The sequence below is a fragment of the Marmota flaviventris genome, chromosome X (assembly GCF_047511675.1).
Source record: "Marmota flaviventris isolate mMarFla1 chromosome X, mMarFla1.hap1, whole genome shotgun sequence".
In the NCBI taxonomy this organism is placed as follows: Eukaryota; Metazoa; Chordata; class Mammalia; order Rodentia; family Sciuridae; genus Marmota; species Marmota flaviventris.
Window position 1 is genome coordinate 87,761,887 of NC_092518.1, and position 16,099 is coordinate 87,777,985.

Consider the following 16,099-nt stretch of genomic DNA (forward strand, 5'->3'; position numbering starts at 1 on the left):
TGGAAAAAAGGGATAATCTATCAAGAAGACATAACATTATAAATATATACATACCTATCAACATAACAACAAATCATAAGAAGCAAAAACTAACAGAATTGAACAGATACAGACAATTTAATATTAATAGCTTGAGATTTCACCATCAACTTTCAATGAGAGAACAATAAGACAAAACAAATCTAAGTAACATGAAAAACACTATAAACTGACAATATCTAACATAACTACACAGAATTCTCTACCCATAAATTGGAAAATACTCACTCACCTCAAATGCACATAGAACATTCTCCAGAAAATATCATATCTTATGCCGAAAAAGAAGACCTGATGAATTTAAATGACAATACAGTAAACTTGTTCTCAGAATACAATGAAATAAATTAGAAATAAATAATAAAATTAAAAGAGTCAGATCCACCAATATGTAGAAATTAAAGAATACACACTTAACCAATGAATAAAAGTAATTAAATAGAAATTAGAAAATGCTTTTAGATGAATTTAAAAAAGATGATATACTTAAATTTATGTGATGCAGGGAGAGCAGTGACTAGGTGAGATTATATAGTCATAAACACATACATTATAAAAGAAAAACTTTACACCTTAAATAGAAAAGAAAAAGCAATGACAATACAAATCCAGTAAGAGCAGGAAACACAATAAATAATGGTAAACAATAGAACAAAGAGTTGGTTCTTTGGAAAGATCAATAAAATTTACAAACATTTGGCTAGACAGACTGAAGAAGGAAATCAAACTTCATTAAATTCAGAAATTAAACATGGTATTACCATTTATCATATAAAATATAAGTGATTATTAGACTATGAACAATTGTATGCCAACAAATTTGATTCCCTAGATAAAAAGTACAAATCTGTAGAAATACCAAATTTTCAAGCAGACCCAATAGGAAATTTTTAAAAATCTGGACAGCCCTGTTACAAAAAGTTGAATATTAATATTTCCCCACAAAGAAAAATCCAGGATTCATAGTGGAGTAGGGAGGGGGAGCATGGGAGGAATAGATGAATTCTAGATAGGGAAGAGGGGTAGGAGGGAAAGGGAGGGGGCAGGGGATTAGCAAGGATGGTGGAATGTGATGGACTTCATTATCCAAATTACGTGTATGAAGACACAAATTGGGTGTCAACTTACTTTATATACAGAGATATGAAAAACTGTGGAATACATATGTAATAAGAATTGTAATATAACAAAAAAGTACATGTATAAGACATGAATTGGTATGAACATACTTTATATACAAAGATATGAAAAATTGTGCTCTGTATGTGTAATGAGAATTGTAATGCATTCCGCTGTCATGTATTTAAAAAAATAAAAACAATTAAAAAGAAAAAGAAAAAGCCAGGATCACATGGCTTAACTGGCAAAATCTACCAAAACATTAAAAATTTATATTAATCCTTCTCAGTTTTATCTAAAAAATAGGGGACAACACTTCACAATTATTATATGGGGTTATACCACTATGTTGACAAAAAAAATTTAAAAAGAAAAAAATTTAAAAGTTCATCATGAATATAAAAATCATCAACAAAACACTACAAATCCAAATCCAGTAACATATTAAAAGATTACACAAAAAGACCAAGTGATATTTATCTTGGAAAAATTGATTCAATATTTAAAATACAGCCACTGTGGCAAACTATATTAATGTAATAAGGAGGAAGAACACATATGACAATCTTGATGCAGAAAAGAATTTGCTAAAATAATGATTAAAATAAACCAGGAGTACAAACTTGATAAAGGGGATTTGTGAGAAACAACAGGCAACATTATACTTAAATACAAATGAAAACACAATGAGATATCACTTTGTGCCCATTAACAGTGGTTATTACAACAGAAGAAAACTCAAGAAAATAAGCAAAAAAGAAATAATAAGTGTTGGTAGGGATGTGGAGATATTAGAACTCCTGTGAATTACTGGTAAATAGGTAAAACAATTCCTTTGTGGAAAACACTATGGCAGCTCCTCAAATAATTTACAAAGAATTTCTGTATGTTTTAGTAATTATAATTCTGGGTATATACCCAAACAAGTGAAAGTAATGTTTTGATATTTGTACAAAAATAATCTCAGAAGAATTAGTCACAATAAACAAAAAGTAGAAAAACACATCCATCAACTGATGAACTGTATAAAGAATAGTTAATTTAAACATAAAATGGAATGTTATGAAGCCTTAAAACTGCCTGTAATTCTGAAAACTCTTACAACATAGATGAATCTTGAAGACATTACATTAATTAAAATAATCCAGACAAAAGGGACCTCATTCTATTATTCCATTTATATAAGACAAATGTCTTTTAGAAAAGACAAAATTATAGCAATGGAGAGTATAAAGGGACTAAGAGGAGAAGGAAATTGTGCTTTATTTTTTAGTTTATAAAGGTATTTTTTTGGTACTGATAAGAGGAGGAAATGGGGCTTTTTTATTGAGTATAGATTTCATTTGGGGATCATTGAAAAATTCTAGTTTAGGACAGTAGTGAGGGTCTAAGTATACTACGTGCCACAGAACTATTTTTTAATGGGAGTGTTCTGGGCTGGCCTAGATGGTTGTTATAGCAAGCTCTGCAGCTCATGCCCCCCAGATTCAGGTCCTGAGTATAGATTTTATTGAGGACTTGTGCTTTATATACAGGAATTTGATGTGGCCGACAAAGAGACAAGCCCTGTACAGACAGTCTTGTGATTATTCAAAGCAGGCCCATTTGCTGTATTGCAGGGGCTGCACTAGATCAGAGCCTGATATCTTATCAAGCTACATCAGATACAACCAAAATCTGTTGATTGCAGTGTCTGAACCTGTCAGAATAGTTTAGCTCTGACAAACTGAAGAAAGAGTTGGTGACATTGGCAGCTCAGAACCAGCAATTGGAGCCCAGGTCATCTCCCCCTCAGCTGGCATTAAGGCTTGGACATAGATTGTCCCACAAAACTCATGTGCTATAAACATGATCCCCAATGTGGCAAGGTTCAGAAATGGAGCATTTAGGCCATGATTAGACCATGAGGGATCTGACCTCATTAATAGCTTAGTCCATCTGATGGAATAACACATTTTTTATCAGAGTATTTATAGTTATATAAAATTAACTTTTTCATTTTCACAAAATCATACATTCATGGAGTTTGATTTATACCACATCAGATCTGGTTCCTCCCCTTACTCTGTCTACCAAAAAGTAATTCATAAAATTAAGGTTTGGATATTTTCTCTCATATGTGGGAACTGGAAAAAAGGTAAAAATGGGGGTTGGATATAATAAAGATGTAGGGAATACCAGTAGAGTAGAAGTAGGTATATTTCTCTTTCCATGGCACCCACGGTAAATATGGTACAAAAACATTGGATTGAGAAAGAACAGATATGAAGGGACTAGTATATCCCTGAAATCACATCCACTTGGTTATGGAGTATTACCTTCTTGATGTGTATTTGAATGCAGTTTGCTAATATGTCAGTAAGGCATTTGGCACATATGTTCACTGGGGACATTTGTCTATAGTTTTTCTTTTTTATTTCTTTGTCTCATTTTGGTATCAGATCACACTGGCTAAATTCATAAAATGAATTTAGGAGTGTTCCTTCCCCTTAAGTTTCATGAAATAATTTGAGGAAAACTTGTGCTAGTTCTTTAAATGTTTGGTAGGGCTCATCTGGTAATATATCTGGTCCTGGTCTTTTCTTTGTTGTAAGGCTTTCAATTGCTTTTTAAATTTCATTGCATGATATTAATCTGTTTAGGTTTTCTATATTTGCCTAATTCAATGTGGGCAGGTCATGTGTATCTAGAAATCTGTTAATATCTTCTAGAATTTCCAGTTTTTCAGAATATAAATTTTCAAAATGATTTCTAATGATACTCTGAATTTTGGAAGTGTCTCTGATGATATTTCATTTTTCACCTCTAATTTTGTTGATTTGCATCTTCTCTCTCTTGTGATTACTTTCACTAAGGGATTATCAAACTTATTTATCTTTTAGAAGTACCAACTCTTTGCTGCATTGATCCTTTGTTTTTTAATTCTATATTTCATTAATTTGGCCTTCCGGTTTTGATTATTTCCTGTTTTCTACTGATTTGGGAATTAATACACTCTTCCTTTTTTAAGGCCTTGAGGTGAGGCATAAGCTTATTTACTTGAGATCTGTTTTTTTTAAATGTAGGTACTGAATGCTGTACGGTTTTTTCTTAGAACTGGTTTCACAGTGTATCAAAGATTTTGATATGTTGTACCTCTGTTCACATTTGTTTCTAAGAATTTCTTGATTTCTTCTCTCATTTCTTCTATGATGGCATTCTTCATATAAAAGAGTATTTTTCAAGCTGGGAATTGTGGCACATACCTATAATCTAAGTAACTTGTGAGGATAAGATAAAAGTATCACAGATTCAAGGCTACCTTCAGCAACTAGGCAAGACAGTATCACAAAAAAAGAAAGAAAAAAAGAAAGGGGATGGGTATGTAACTCAGTAGTAAAGCACCCCAGGGCTTACTTCCCAGCACCAAAATACACACACACACACACACACACACACATATGTGTGTAATATATATATATATATATATATACATTTCAATCTCCTTATGTTTGATTTATAAGTATCAAAGTCTATTATATATAAATATATATATATATATATATATATATATATATATATATATTCCTTTTAAAATTTTTTTTAGTTGTAGATGGACACAATACCTTTATTTTATATGTTTTTGTGTTTATATGGTGCCAGGGATTGAATCCAGTGCCTCATGTATGCATGCTAGGCAAGCGCTATACCACTGAGCCACAACTCCAGCCCTTATTGCTATTACTTTTACTGATGTAAGTTTTCAGTTTTGTTCCATTATGATCTGTTAGAATGCACAGGATTATATCTATTTTTTGTATATACTAACACATACATTGGGACCTAGAATACTGTCTATATTGGAAAAGGTTAACTGAGCTGCTAAGAAGAAAGTAAATTCTAGTATTTGAGGATGAAAAAATTCTGTATCCGTATATTTGGTCCATTTGATTTATAGTATTACTTACATGTGAAATATATTTTTTGACTTTACATTTGGATTACTTGTCTATTCAGAACAAGGATGTGCTAAAATCATCCAGTATGTCATACTGGGGTCCATCTGGGATTTAATGTCAAAAACTATTTTTAATGCAATTAGAAGCACTGCTGTTTAGTACATATATATTTACTATCATTATAACCTCTTTTTGGATTGTTCCCTTTACCAATATGTAGTGGCCTTCTTTGATTTTTATGTATAAGTTTTGCTTGAAATATGTTTTTTTCAGGGATGAGAATAGTATTTGGAATCCACTTGCATGGAATATCTCTCTTCATTCTTTTACTTTCAGCTTATAGAAAACTTTGCCTATAAGTCTTTTGAAAATATCATTTATTTGGATCTTGCTTTTTAATACGTTCTGCTAATCTGTGTCTTTCTGTTTTAAAAATTTTTTTAGTTGTTGATAGATGCTCATTTCATTTATTTATATGCAGTGCTGAGAATCAAACTCAGTGCCTCACACATGCCAGGCAAGTGTGCTACCACTAAGCCCCAGCCCTAGCCCCTAATCTGTGTCTTTCAATTGGGGAGTTGAGAAAAATTATATTCACTATTATTATTGAGAGATGTTTGTTTTTTCCTACAATTCTGGTTGATTTGCTATATTTATTTCTGTCCTGACTCTCATTTAGGTGGTTGAGTTTGTGAGCTTCACCTATTTGAGAGATTTCAGGTTTGTTTTGGAATTCCTCTGAATATTATTCAGCTATTCCATCACTGAGATTAAAAATCCTGGCTACAATAATTTCAGAGGAAGAAAATTTTCTTTTTTCCCCTGATTCCTGAGGTCTCAGTCCATAGATGGCCAGATCCATTCTTCTGGGTCTAAGGTGAGGTAGAACATTATTGAAAGAAAGTATGATGGAGGAAAGCAGCTCAGGACATGGCCATTGGAAAGCAGAGATAGAGAGGTCTTACTTACCAGAGACAAAATATAAACCCTAAAGTCATGCTCCCAGTAACCTTCCTTATTCAGCCATACCCTACCTGGTGACATTTACTGATGAGTGTGACTGTCTTAAATACTCTTGAATTTTACACTATTAAGTGGTTAAAATTGTCAATCATATGTTGTTGTTTTTTTGAGTTAATCTAATATGAATAAGAAATTTTCACTATTCTCACTTGTTATGCTTAATTATCCTGCTAAATACATTGCAAAGGAGAACAGGCTGAGACATTGTCACTTTCCTAAAGAAATTTATTTAAACTTAAGGTAAGTTAAAAAAATATTAAAAATGTACAAACAAAACAGATAGGTTTCAGAGGAAGAAGATATCATGTACAAATTAGAATTACTGGGAAATTCTTCAATAAGGAGGTAAAGCCCAGTGGCTCAGGAGGCTAAGGCAGGAGGATTGTGAGTTCAAAGCCAGCCTCAGCAACTTAGTGAGGTCCTAAACAACTCAGGGAGACCCTGTCTCTAAATAAAATATAAATAAATGGCTAGAGATGTATCTTTGTGTTTAAGTGCCCCTATGTTCAATACTTGGCACAAAAGGAAAAAAAAGGAGGTAACAGTTATATGACCCTCAAAAATGTACTAATCAATTTGTAGGCATATATCAGGTATATGTGTGATCAATCAGTCAATAAATATGTGTAGACCGCTTCCTGTTGTAAAAAAAAAGGTAGGATGCTACCTTCTAATAATACATTAGTAAGTACAAGAGACATCTCTCTAGCTGACATTCTGTCTTGGAAGTCTAATGATGTTAATTAAACATTAACAAATATGACATACTATGAAAAATAATATAGTTGGCCCTCTTAATATAGGAGAGTGACTTCATCTATTCCTGAAGCTTAGTGGGGATGATGGGAACAAACATTCTGGAAACAAAGAGTCATAAGGCCCTAATTGAACACAGTAGGCTCATGGAACTTAGAGAAATGAAATATGGTTAACTATATCATTTATTTTCCAAACATGCAACATGTTTTAGATTAAAAGGGAGATGTACAAAATGAAATCCTCAGCACTAGGTGTGGTACCATCTAGTGTAATTCCAGTGATTCAGGAAGCTGAGGCAGGAGGATCACAAGCTTGGGCCTAGCTTCTGCAACTTATATTCACTATTATTATTGAGAGAAGTTTGTTTATTCCTACAAATTTAATTCTGAGATAGGGATACGCTTTTCAATGTCATCTTATTTAGAGTTAGAGTTTAATGGCTAAGTATACTATACTGCATCAGATTTCAAAATATAGGTAGGCATATGTGAAAAATGCTAAAACATCCATGTTAGGCTACATTATTGAACATACTTAAAATTATCTTGTTAAAACAGTATAATAAATAACTCCAGCTGTTTTCAAATAATAGAATTATGCTTTACCTCATTTTACAACTGCCTTTCTTCTCCTAGCTTAAATATCTTAAAAGTTTCTTCTTGCATTACTTTTTTAAAAGAAAAATAAGGCTGTGTTTTCAACAAGTGAACACTATAATAGCACTTACATTACACAATCAATGGTCTTAATCAAGAACTCAACAGACCTTTATAATATGATTATAAAAGTTATATTTGAAATATCCCATAAAATGGTAATATTTATGTCTGTCATTTGATTGCCAATGCAGTGAAACCTAATGATAATTTTGATAGAGTACCTATGCACAGTATCTGTATTTCAATTACATCACAATTTTACATGCTTTTAATATAATGTTTTAATATTCAAAATGTAATGGTAAGGGCTGGGGCTGTAGCTCAGCAGCAGAGGGCTTGTCTAGCATGGGTGAGGCACTGGGTTCAATCTTCATAAAAATAAACAAATAAAATAAAGGCATTCTGTCCATTTATAACTATAAATAAATTTTTTTTTAATGTAATGGTAATTTCTGGAATTTAATCTTTTTGACAATGTTTCTTTCCTGTTTTTTTTTTTTTTTCTGTTTGAATTGTATTTCCAGCATATCCCTATCTCAGAATTAAATACAAATATCCTTACTTCATTTACAGAGGGGTTTTTTGGAATGGTAATATTTTAAACATCTCAAGATTAGTCAAAATGGAAACATTACAAACCAAAACATAGGGGATGCATCTAAAGCAATATCAAGAAGGAAGTTTATAGCTATTAGCAGGTACATTACAGAAGAAAAATCTCAAATAAACAACCTAACTTTATACTTCAAAGAATTAAAAAAAAAAACCTGGGATTTTAATTCAGTGGTAGAGGGACTGTCTAGCATGGTGGCCCTGGGTTTAATACTCAGTACAAACAAAAACAAAAACAAAACACGTAGTTAGCATAAGAAAGGAAACAATAAAATTAGAGCAGAAATGAATATAATTGAGTGTAGAAAACAATGAGAAATCAATAAAATTAATAAACTCTTAATTAAACTAAGAAAAAAGAGAAGATTCAAATAAATAAAATCTAAAATGAAAAATGAGATATTTTTTTCTTATATCATGGATGTACAAAAAGTTCATCAAACACTACCACAAACAAGTGAATGCAAACAAATTGAATGGCCTACAAAAACTAGTAATAAATCCTGGCAAGATTTAATTCTGGAGAAATAGATAATCTGAGCAGAATAATAATTAAAAAGAAGTTTTATTCAGCAATCAAAACCTATCTAACTAAAAAATAATAATCTCATGACCAGATAGCTTTAATGGTTCATTATCCCAAACATTCAAGAATGATTAACATGAATCTTCTTAAAACTTTGCAAAGAATTGATGAAGAGGGAACATTTACAAACTCACTTTCTGAGGTATTACACTAATATGAAAAGTCAAATAAACGCATCATAAATAAAGAAAACTAAAGACCAACATTCCTATTAGTAGATGAAAAAATCTTCAGCAAAACACCAGAGGAACCAAATTTAACATCACATTAAAATATCAAATACGAATGGTATTTATCATTGAGTTGCAAGGATGTTCTGTGATGTGCAATTACTGTGATACAACAAATTTAAAAATAAAGAATAAGATCATATTATTATATGCCAAATAGTACTTAAAAAATTCAACATTCCTCTATGATAATAATTCTTACTAAACTAAGCAGAGAAGGAATTCGCCTCAGCATCATTAAGGACATATATGAAAGTCCATAAGTAACATAATACCCAAGGGTTAAAAATCAAAGATTTTCCCTATTTTATTTGACATCACACTGGAACCCTAAATTGGAGAAATTGGCAAGAAAAATAAATAAACATCATTTAATTCAGGAAAAAAAGATGCAAAACCATTTCTATTTGCAGATAGCATGATATTACATGTTGAAAACTCTAATAAAGCCACAAAAACTGATAGAATGAACATATTCAATAATGTTACAAGATATATAATCAGCATGCAACTAACAATGAACTACCCAGAAATGAAATAAATCTTTTTTCTGAATAGCATAAGTAGGAATCAAATATTTGGGAATTAACTAAAGCGAGGAGATGAAACGCTTGTATATTCAAAGCCACATAATATAGATGAAAGAAATTCAAGAAAACACAAAGCAATGGAAAGAAACCTGTACTTATGGATTTCAAGTCTTAATATTTTGAAAGGTCAATAATATCCAAAGCCATATGTAGATTAACTTCCAATTCCATTGAAATCTCAGTGGCACTGTTACAATCATAGAAAAAAATCAAAATTCATATAGATTTAAAAAATACTCAAGATTATATCCAAGAAATCTTAATGGGGAAAAAAAAGGTGACACTGGCATGTTTCTTGGTTTTAAAATAAAGTGATAGTAATTAAAACAGCATGTTGGGGCTGGGGTTGTGGCTCAATGGAGGAGTGCTTGCCTAGCACATGTGAGGCACTGGGTTCAATCCTTAGCACCACATTAAAAAAATACATAAATAACAATATAGTTTAAGAAGTGGTATGTTGCTAGCATAAAACCATATACATAGACCTCGGAACAGAAAAGGCAGATCAGAAATAAACCCATACATATGGGATCTACTGATCTTCCACAGGGAGCCAAGAATACACAATAACAAAGGATAGTCCCTTCGATAAATGTATTGAGAAAAGTGGATACCCACATGCAAAAAAATGAAACTGAATATCTTACACATAGCACAAAATTTAATTCAAATCAATCAATTATTTAAATATAACACTTGAGTTCCCTAGGAGGCAATAAAGAAAAAATAAAGGACAAAATTTTTGTGCCCAGGATCCAGCAAATGTTTTCTTAGATATGACACCAAAAGCAAGTAGACAAGTGGTAATATATTAAACTATAAGTTTTCTTCCCACAAAGGAAACAATCAATAGAATACTAGGATAGCCTGTAAAATGAGAGAAAAAAAAATGCAAGCCTTATATCTAAAAGAGAGTTATTATACCAATATATATTAAAATAATTAAAATAGGTAAATGACTTGAATAGACTTTTCTTTTTTAAAGTTATACAAATGCCTAATAGATATATATAAAAAAAGCTCACCAGCTCTCATTATTTTGGAGTAAACACCTAAATCACCAAGTACAGTTGAATGGATAAAGAAAGTGTGGTACATACATACAATTAAATACTATTTAGTCTTAGAAAACAAACAAACTGTATATGCAGGAACATGAATGAACCTGAAAGACATTATTCTAGGTGTAATTGTTAAGAAGGCAGGTCTCTCTTTAAACATTCTTGCCACACTAAAATTAAAAATAAACCAAGTTTATGTGGAAAATTTTATTAGAGGCCTGAAAATGAACGTGTCCCTATTCAAAGCAATAGCAGAGAAGCCATGGCTATTTATGGTTAAACAAAGGACAATGGCAGCCTTGAAAAAGAGGATGTAATCTCCAAAAATAAATGTGGAAATTGGCAAAACGTATAAGAAAAACATATATGGACCATGAGGTGTTTATTTTTTCTAGTATTCCTTCAATTTCATTCTGCCTACTTAAGGGATACACCTTAAGGAGTCTTAAAGCAAGAGTGAAATATCATTGTTAAAGGGCTTTACAAATAAATTCTATCTCCCTTTAGGTATCTGGACCTTACCTTAAAATAAATATCTCCCCTGTATGTACAGAGAAAGAGCTAGCTATATATGAACCTATTAGTTACCCAGTTATTGCCCAAAGGAACAAGTAAATCTCCCACATATAAACACACTATATATCAGTAGTTAATATATTGAAATAAAGGGAAAGGTTTGTGTAAGGGTCTTTTTCTAATTCACTTTAAAATTACATTATTTATGGATTATTGGCTATACTACTATTATATTACTTGTTACATTCTATACTGCATTACAGTTGTTAGTATAAATATTCTATATTCTCTTATATATTATAAGCAATTGAAAGCAGTTATTTGATACATCTTTCTCTGTTTCAAAGTGCTTTGCATTTATTATATATTCTAAATGTCAACTAAACTTAAAACTGGAAGTATAGTTTGGGGAAAATTTTTACTTTCATAGGATTTTTGTTTTCTAGATATGAGAGAAATTTATATTAATTCTCTTGTTTCTTATTTTGTTTTGTATCAGTATAAAAAACTTGCAGTCAGATTTACTTTAGCTTCTTTAAAAGTTGTGTTAGCATCGTGACATATAAAACTGAGTCTAAATAGAGTGCAAAATCAAAACACTTCTGAAAAATAAGCAAGAATCAGTCAGTGACAAGGTTCAAAGCTATAAGTTTCTCAACTAAGGCTGGTCAAAATGAAAACACTCTCATGGTTTTTGTTTGTAGAAAGCATTCATTTCATATCTTACAGAGTGCTTCTATAAAAGAGATTGACAAACTATAGCATGTGGGCCAAATCTTGTCATCCATCAATTTTGTATGCCTTTGAATTAGGACTACATTTTACTTTTTTAACGGTTAAAATAAAAAGAGGAATTGAAAATTATAAACTCAAAATTCAATGTCCATAAATTTGGTTTTATTAGAACACTGTCACACTCATTTATGTACATATTATGGTGGCTTTCAAGCTAATGTCAAAGTTAAGTAGTTGTAATAGAGAACATATAGACTACACAATCTTAATATTTACTCTGAGTCCCTTTATTGAAAATGTTCACCTACCCTTATTCTAAAACAGTCATCACATTCATGCCTCACAATATGCTTCTAGAATATCCAGCAAAGACTTAAAAAAGTTTTTATCATCCTATTTCCTACATTTTGTTATACTGATTTACACAATCCAAACAAAGCAATGATGTATTAGGTGGATTTTAAATATTTTTGTAAATTTCTCTTATTCCATCCATCATTTCAACTATGAGAAAGCGTTAGCTTTTGAACATTACCACTCCATAAATTCAATTTAGCAAATGAAGAAAGAGCATTTGTAACTGACTGTATAAAGTTTCATTAAGTAATCATAAAGTAATATTTTTTAGATTACACTGAGCCAAAGTATGAGAATCATTTCCTTAACTGTACTGGTAAACTTCAAGAACATGAATGCAGGGGCTGGGGTTTTAGCTCAGTGGTAGAGGCATGTGTGAGGCACTGGGTTCAATCTATATCTATCTATATCTATATATATATATATATATATATATATATATATATATATATATATATAATTTTTTTAAAGAACATGAATGTATTTACTTACATTTTTCTGTTTTTTTTTTCTAGTCTCTTCTCTAAAAACACTGGTCAAGTTTAGCTTGAATTACCAGCCAACTCATAGTTACTACTCATATCAAGGAAACCAAAGTTGAGTGTTTAGCAATAAGAAAATGTCTCTTGAATGATTGAAATATGGGTGGAGATTACAAGAATTTTAGTAGATTTGCAATGCTGTATGTGAGGAAGTTTACAGCAATTAACAACTTATATAGAACACTCTGTCACAATGTGAATTTTCTATGTGAAAAAAAGTTGCATGCATAAAATAATAATCTCAAACTGCAAAAAATGGAAAAATAAACATAAAAATAAGTTGTTTAGTATTGTTGAAGCCCAGGAAAAAAATTAAGCCTAAAAGTCCACTATGTTAAGCTGAAAAATGATAAAGAAATTATGAAGAACATGATCTTTTAGTAGAAGAGATGAACTTAACTTTCCAGATATTGAGGACATATTAAAAGAATTGGATTCTCCAAGAAAAAAAAAAACTGGACTACCTTTTGCATTTAAAAAATGACAGGAAGATTGAATGGAGAAAAATTAGTTTTATGTCCTCCTTACTGCAGTCCATGAAATGCAGCAGATACTACATGATAATGAGAAGTCTCTGAACTGGACAATTCCACAGACACTAGCACGGTAACAGCCTAAACTCAAAATGACTCAAAATCCTTATTACCATACATATTTACATATCTAATATTAATTTTTTTCTATTTATAATATAGATAATACAATTTCTATATTCTTGAGTATTTAAAATTGCTAATCTCATGAAAATTACAAATTATTGCACCTCATGTGTAACTTTCTTTCCAAATGCTAATGACTATTGCAGCTATAAAGATTCATAAAATACGAAAATGAAGTTATTCTCATGTGGTTTGCTTTATGTCATATTTAAATGGTCTATACTCTTAAATAAAATACAAAAAAGTCAAAAGGTTTTGGCAAAAATGTCCAGTGAGCAAAATAACTCGAATACAAGATTAGGTGTAACATGAGGTCCATGGTGTTCTCTGTCCTTTCCAAGTTTTCTCACAGTAAATACTTAAAATTTAAGTGAAGAAGGGCAAAGGAATTGAGGTAAAAGTTACAGAGCTAGGTGAAGCTAATGCTTCAAATTTCATGAATGATATACAATAGCAGAATTTGGGAATTTTCCTTATGTTTCACCGTGGTATTACACTAGCTACATCAAAATAAAGCTCTTCCTTAAAAAAAAACTAACAAAGTGGGGCTGAGGTTGTAGCAGAGTAGTTGAGCGCTTGCCTTGCATGCATGAGGTTCGATCCTCAACACCACATAAAAACAAATAAATAAATAAATAAGAAAGATAGATTGTGTCATGTGCAACTTAAAAATAGAAAATAAAAAATAAATAACAAAGTGACCTAGTTGAGATTTCCCAGTATGATTCTGAGTGGAATTTATTAAACAGAAACTTCAAAAGAACATTTTTGCATATATTAGATGTTCTAACTATAGTAATATATTTCTAAAATGTTTGTCATCTTAGGCTTGGGTTGTAGCTCAGTGGTAAAACACTTGCCTAGCATGTGTGAAGCACTGGGTTTGATTATCAGCACCACATAAAAATAAATAAATAAAACGAAGGTATTTTTAAAAAGCTTGTCATCTTTTCAAGGCCAATTAACTCACTTTAAATTATGATTTTCCTCTGCTAATAAAATTAACCCAACTAGCAAAAATTATTAGTATAAATTTGGTAGCTTCTAAAAGGAAATATTAATAATCTTAATCATCCTCATACTATACACTCAGCTACATAGAAATGATCATTAGAACACAGTTTCTAATGCAATCTTGAATTTATGACACAGTCAACACTAACACATATGGAGCACAGATTAACACTCTTCTTTATCATTTTCATGTCAATAATGTTGACTTCTGCATCATAAAGTCACTCTTTTGGACAAAAACTATAGCTGAGATGTTCCTCCATAAATCAATTCTTATTTCTGTGTATCCACTCTTTGGAAAGGAATTAAATAATAGAAAAGAACAGAGAGTTAAGAAAAAGATGAAGATAAAAATGAAGGGAAATTAAAAAGAAAATAATGGGAACTTAAACACAATTTTTACCTGGCATAAAATGGAATCTGAAGCGAGATTATCATCCTTTTAATCCCTATATTATTATTTGATGTTAAGTACAGGACTATGACTTAACATCATAGTCATATGATGTGAAAAAAGTTGCATGCATAAAATAATAATCTCAAACTGCAAAAAATGGAAAAATAAACATAAAAACAAGTTGTTTAGTATTGCTGAAGCCCAGACTCATCTTCAGTTAATGTGTGCCCTCATAAACATTTCTTAATGAAATACCAAATAAATGGTTTGAAGTTGTCTTCTAGTCAGTTTTAGAATAGCTGACATTAAATATAAGGACCAAATCAATATATTGTTTAACATGCCCCCCCCTCTTCTAACTACACGTTTTTACTTTTTATTAAATGGGAACAAGAATATAGCTACTGGCATAAATAATTTAAAAAACAAGAAAGTAGGAAACAACTGAAATAAAATTTAAAAATTAAGATGCCTTGATATTTAATCTAGTTAAGGTTTATTTAAGCATTTCTTCTGGAAAACAAAACATATTTAGTTAGTTACACTTTAGAAACAAGACACGGGTTTTGAAAGTTTGACCTTTTATAGGAAAAATGTATATATGTGTGTATATCTATATTTATATGTCTATAAAATTGGTTGTATGGTATCATGGAGCTTGAGATAAAATCATAGTGTCATTTTGTATTTCAGTTAAAGTTGAAAAACTACAAAATCATATAACATTGAAACACTAATATAAAGACAAATATATAGAGAAAACATTCTTTAGAATTCATATAAGTGTTCTAAAATAAAAATCATCTGTGTTTTACCATATCTTGATGCAGTCAAATACATATGTTTTTAAAGGATAATTTACTCCAAATCAACAATTTCTTGGTTCTCACATGTTAACTGAAGGAAAAATACCAGGGAAATATTGAGATATATTTAGTTTACTCTTTTACTTTTAAATGTACTTTATTTTTTTCAAGCATGGTATATGCAAACTTAAACATAGCCAGTTTGTTACTTATGTAAGTACTATTATTGTAAATCTCAGAACTATCTTCTTTTCAGAATGATAGAGGTAAGAAGGAGGAGACAGATTACTGGATATGATAAATTCTCTGTGTTTTATTTCTTTGATCACACACAAGTATCAAAGTAAACCTTCTGGGGGAAAAACACACTAACATCACTAGCAAGAATAAGTAACTAAGATGTTTCAATATAAAGATGTTTTATTAACTAAATAAATTTTAAAAGAAGCTTGAATTA

The 16,099-nt window shown here is 30.7% G+C and overlaps 1 protein-coding gene across 2 annotated transcripts in view; it reads right to left on the reverse strand.

The window, feature by feature from the left end:
- Klhl4 (kelch like family member 4) overlaps positions 1–16,099 on the reverse strand; it is a 91,564-nt gene that overhangs the window by 65,374 nt on the left and 10,091 nt on the right. Inside the window, exon 1 of one of the 2 annotated variants that reach the window (XM_071606382.1) lies at positions 272–326. The exons of the other annotated variant lie outside the window; for it this stretch is intronic. Coding sequence (XP_071462483.1) covers positions 272–291 — 20 coding nt within the window. The 5' untranslated portion in view covers positions 292–326. Of the gene's footprint in view, positions 1–271; positions 327–16,099 lie in introns of those variants that run through there. 2 annotated transcript variants of the gene reach the window in all.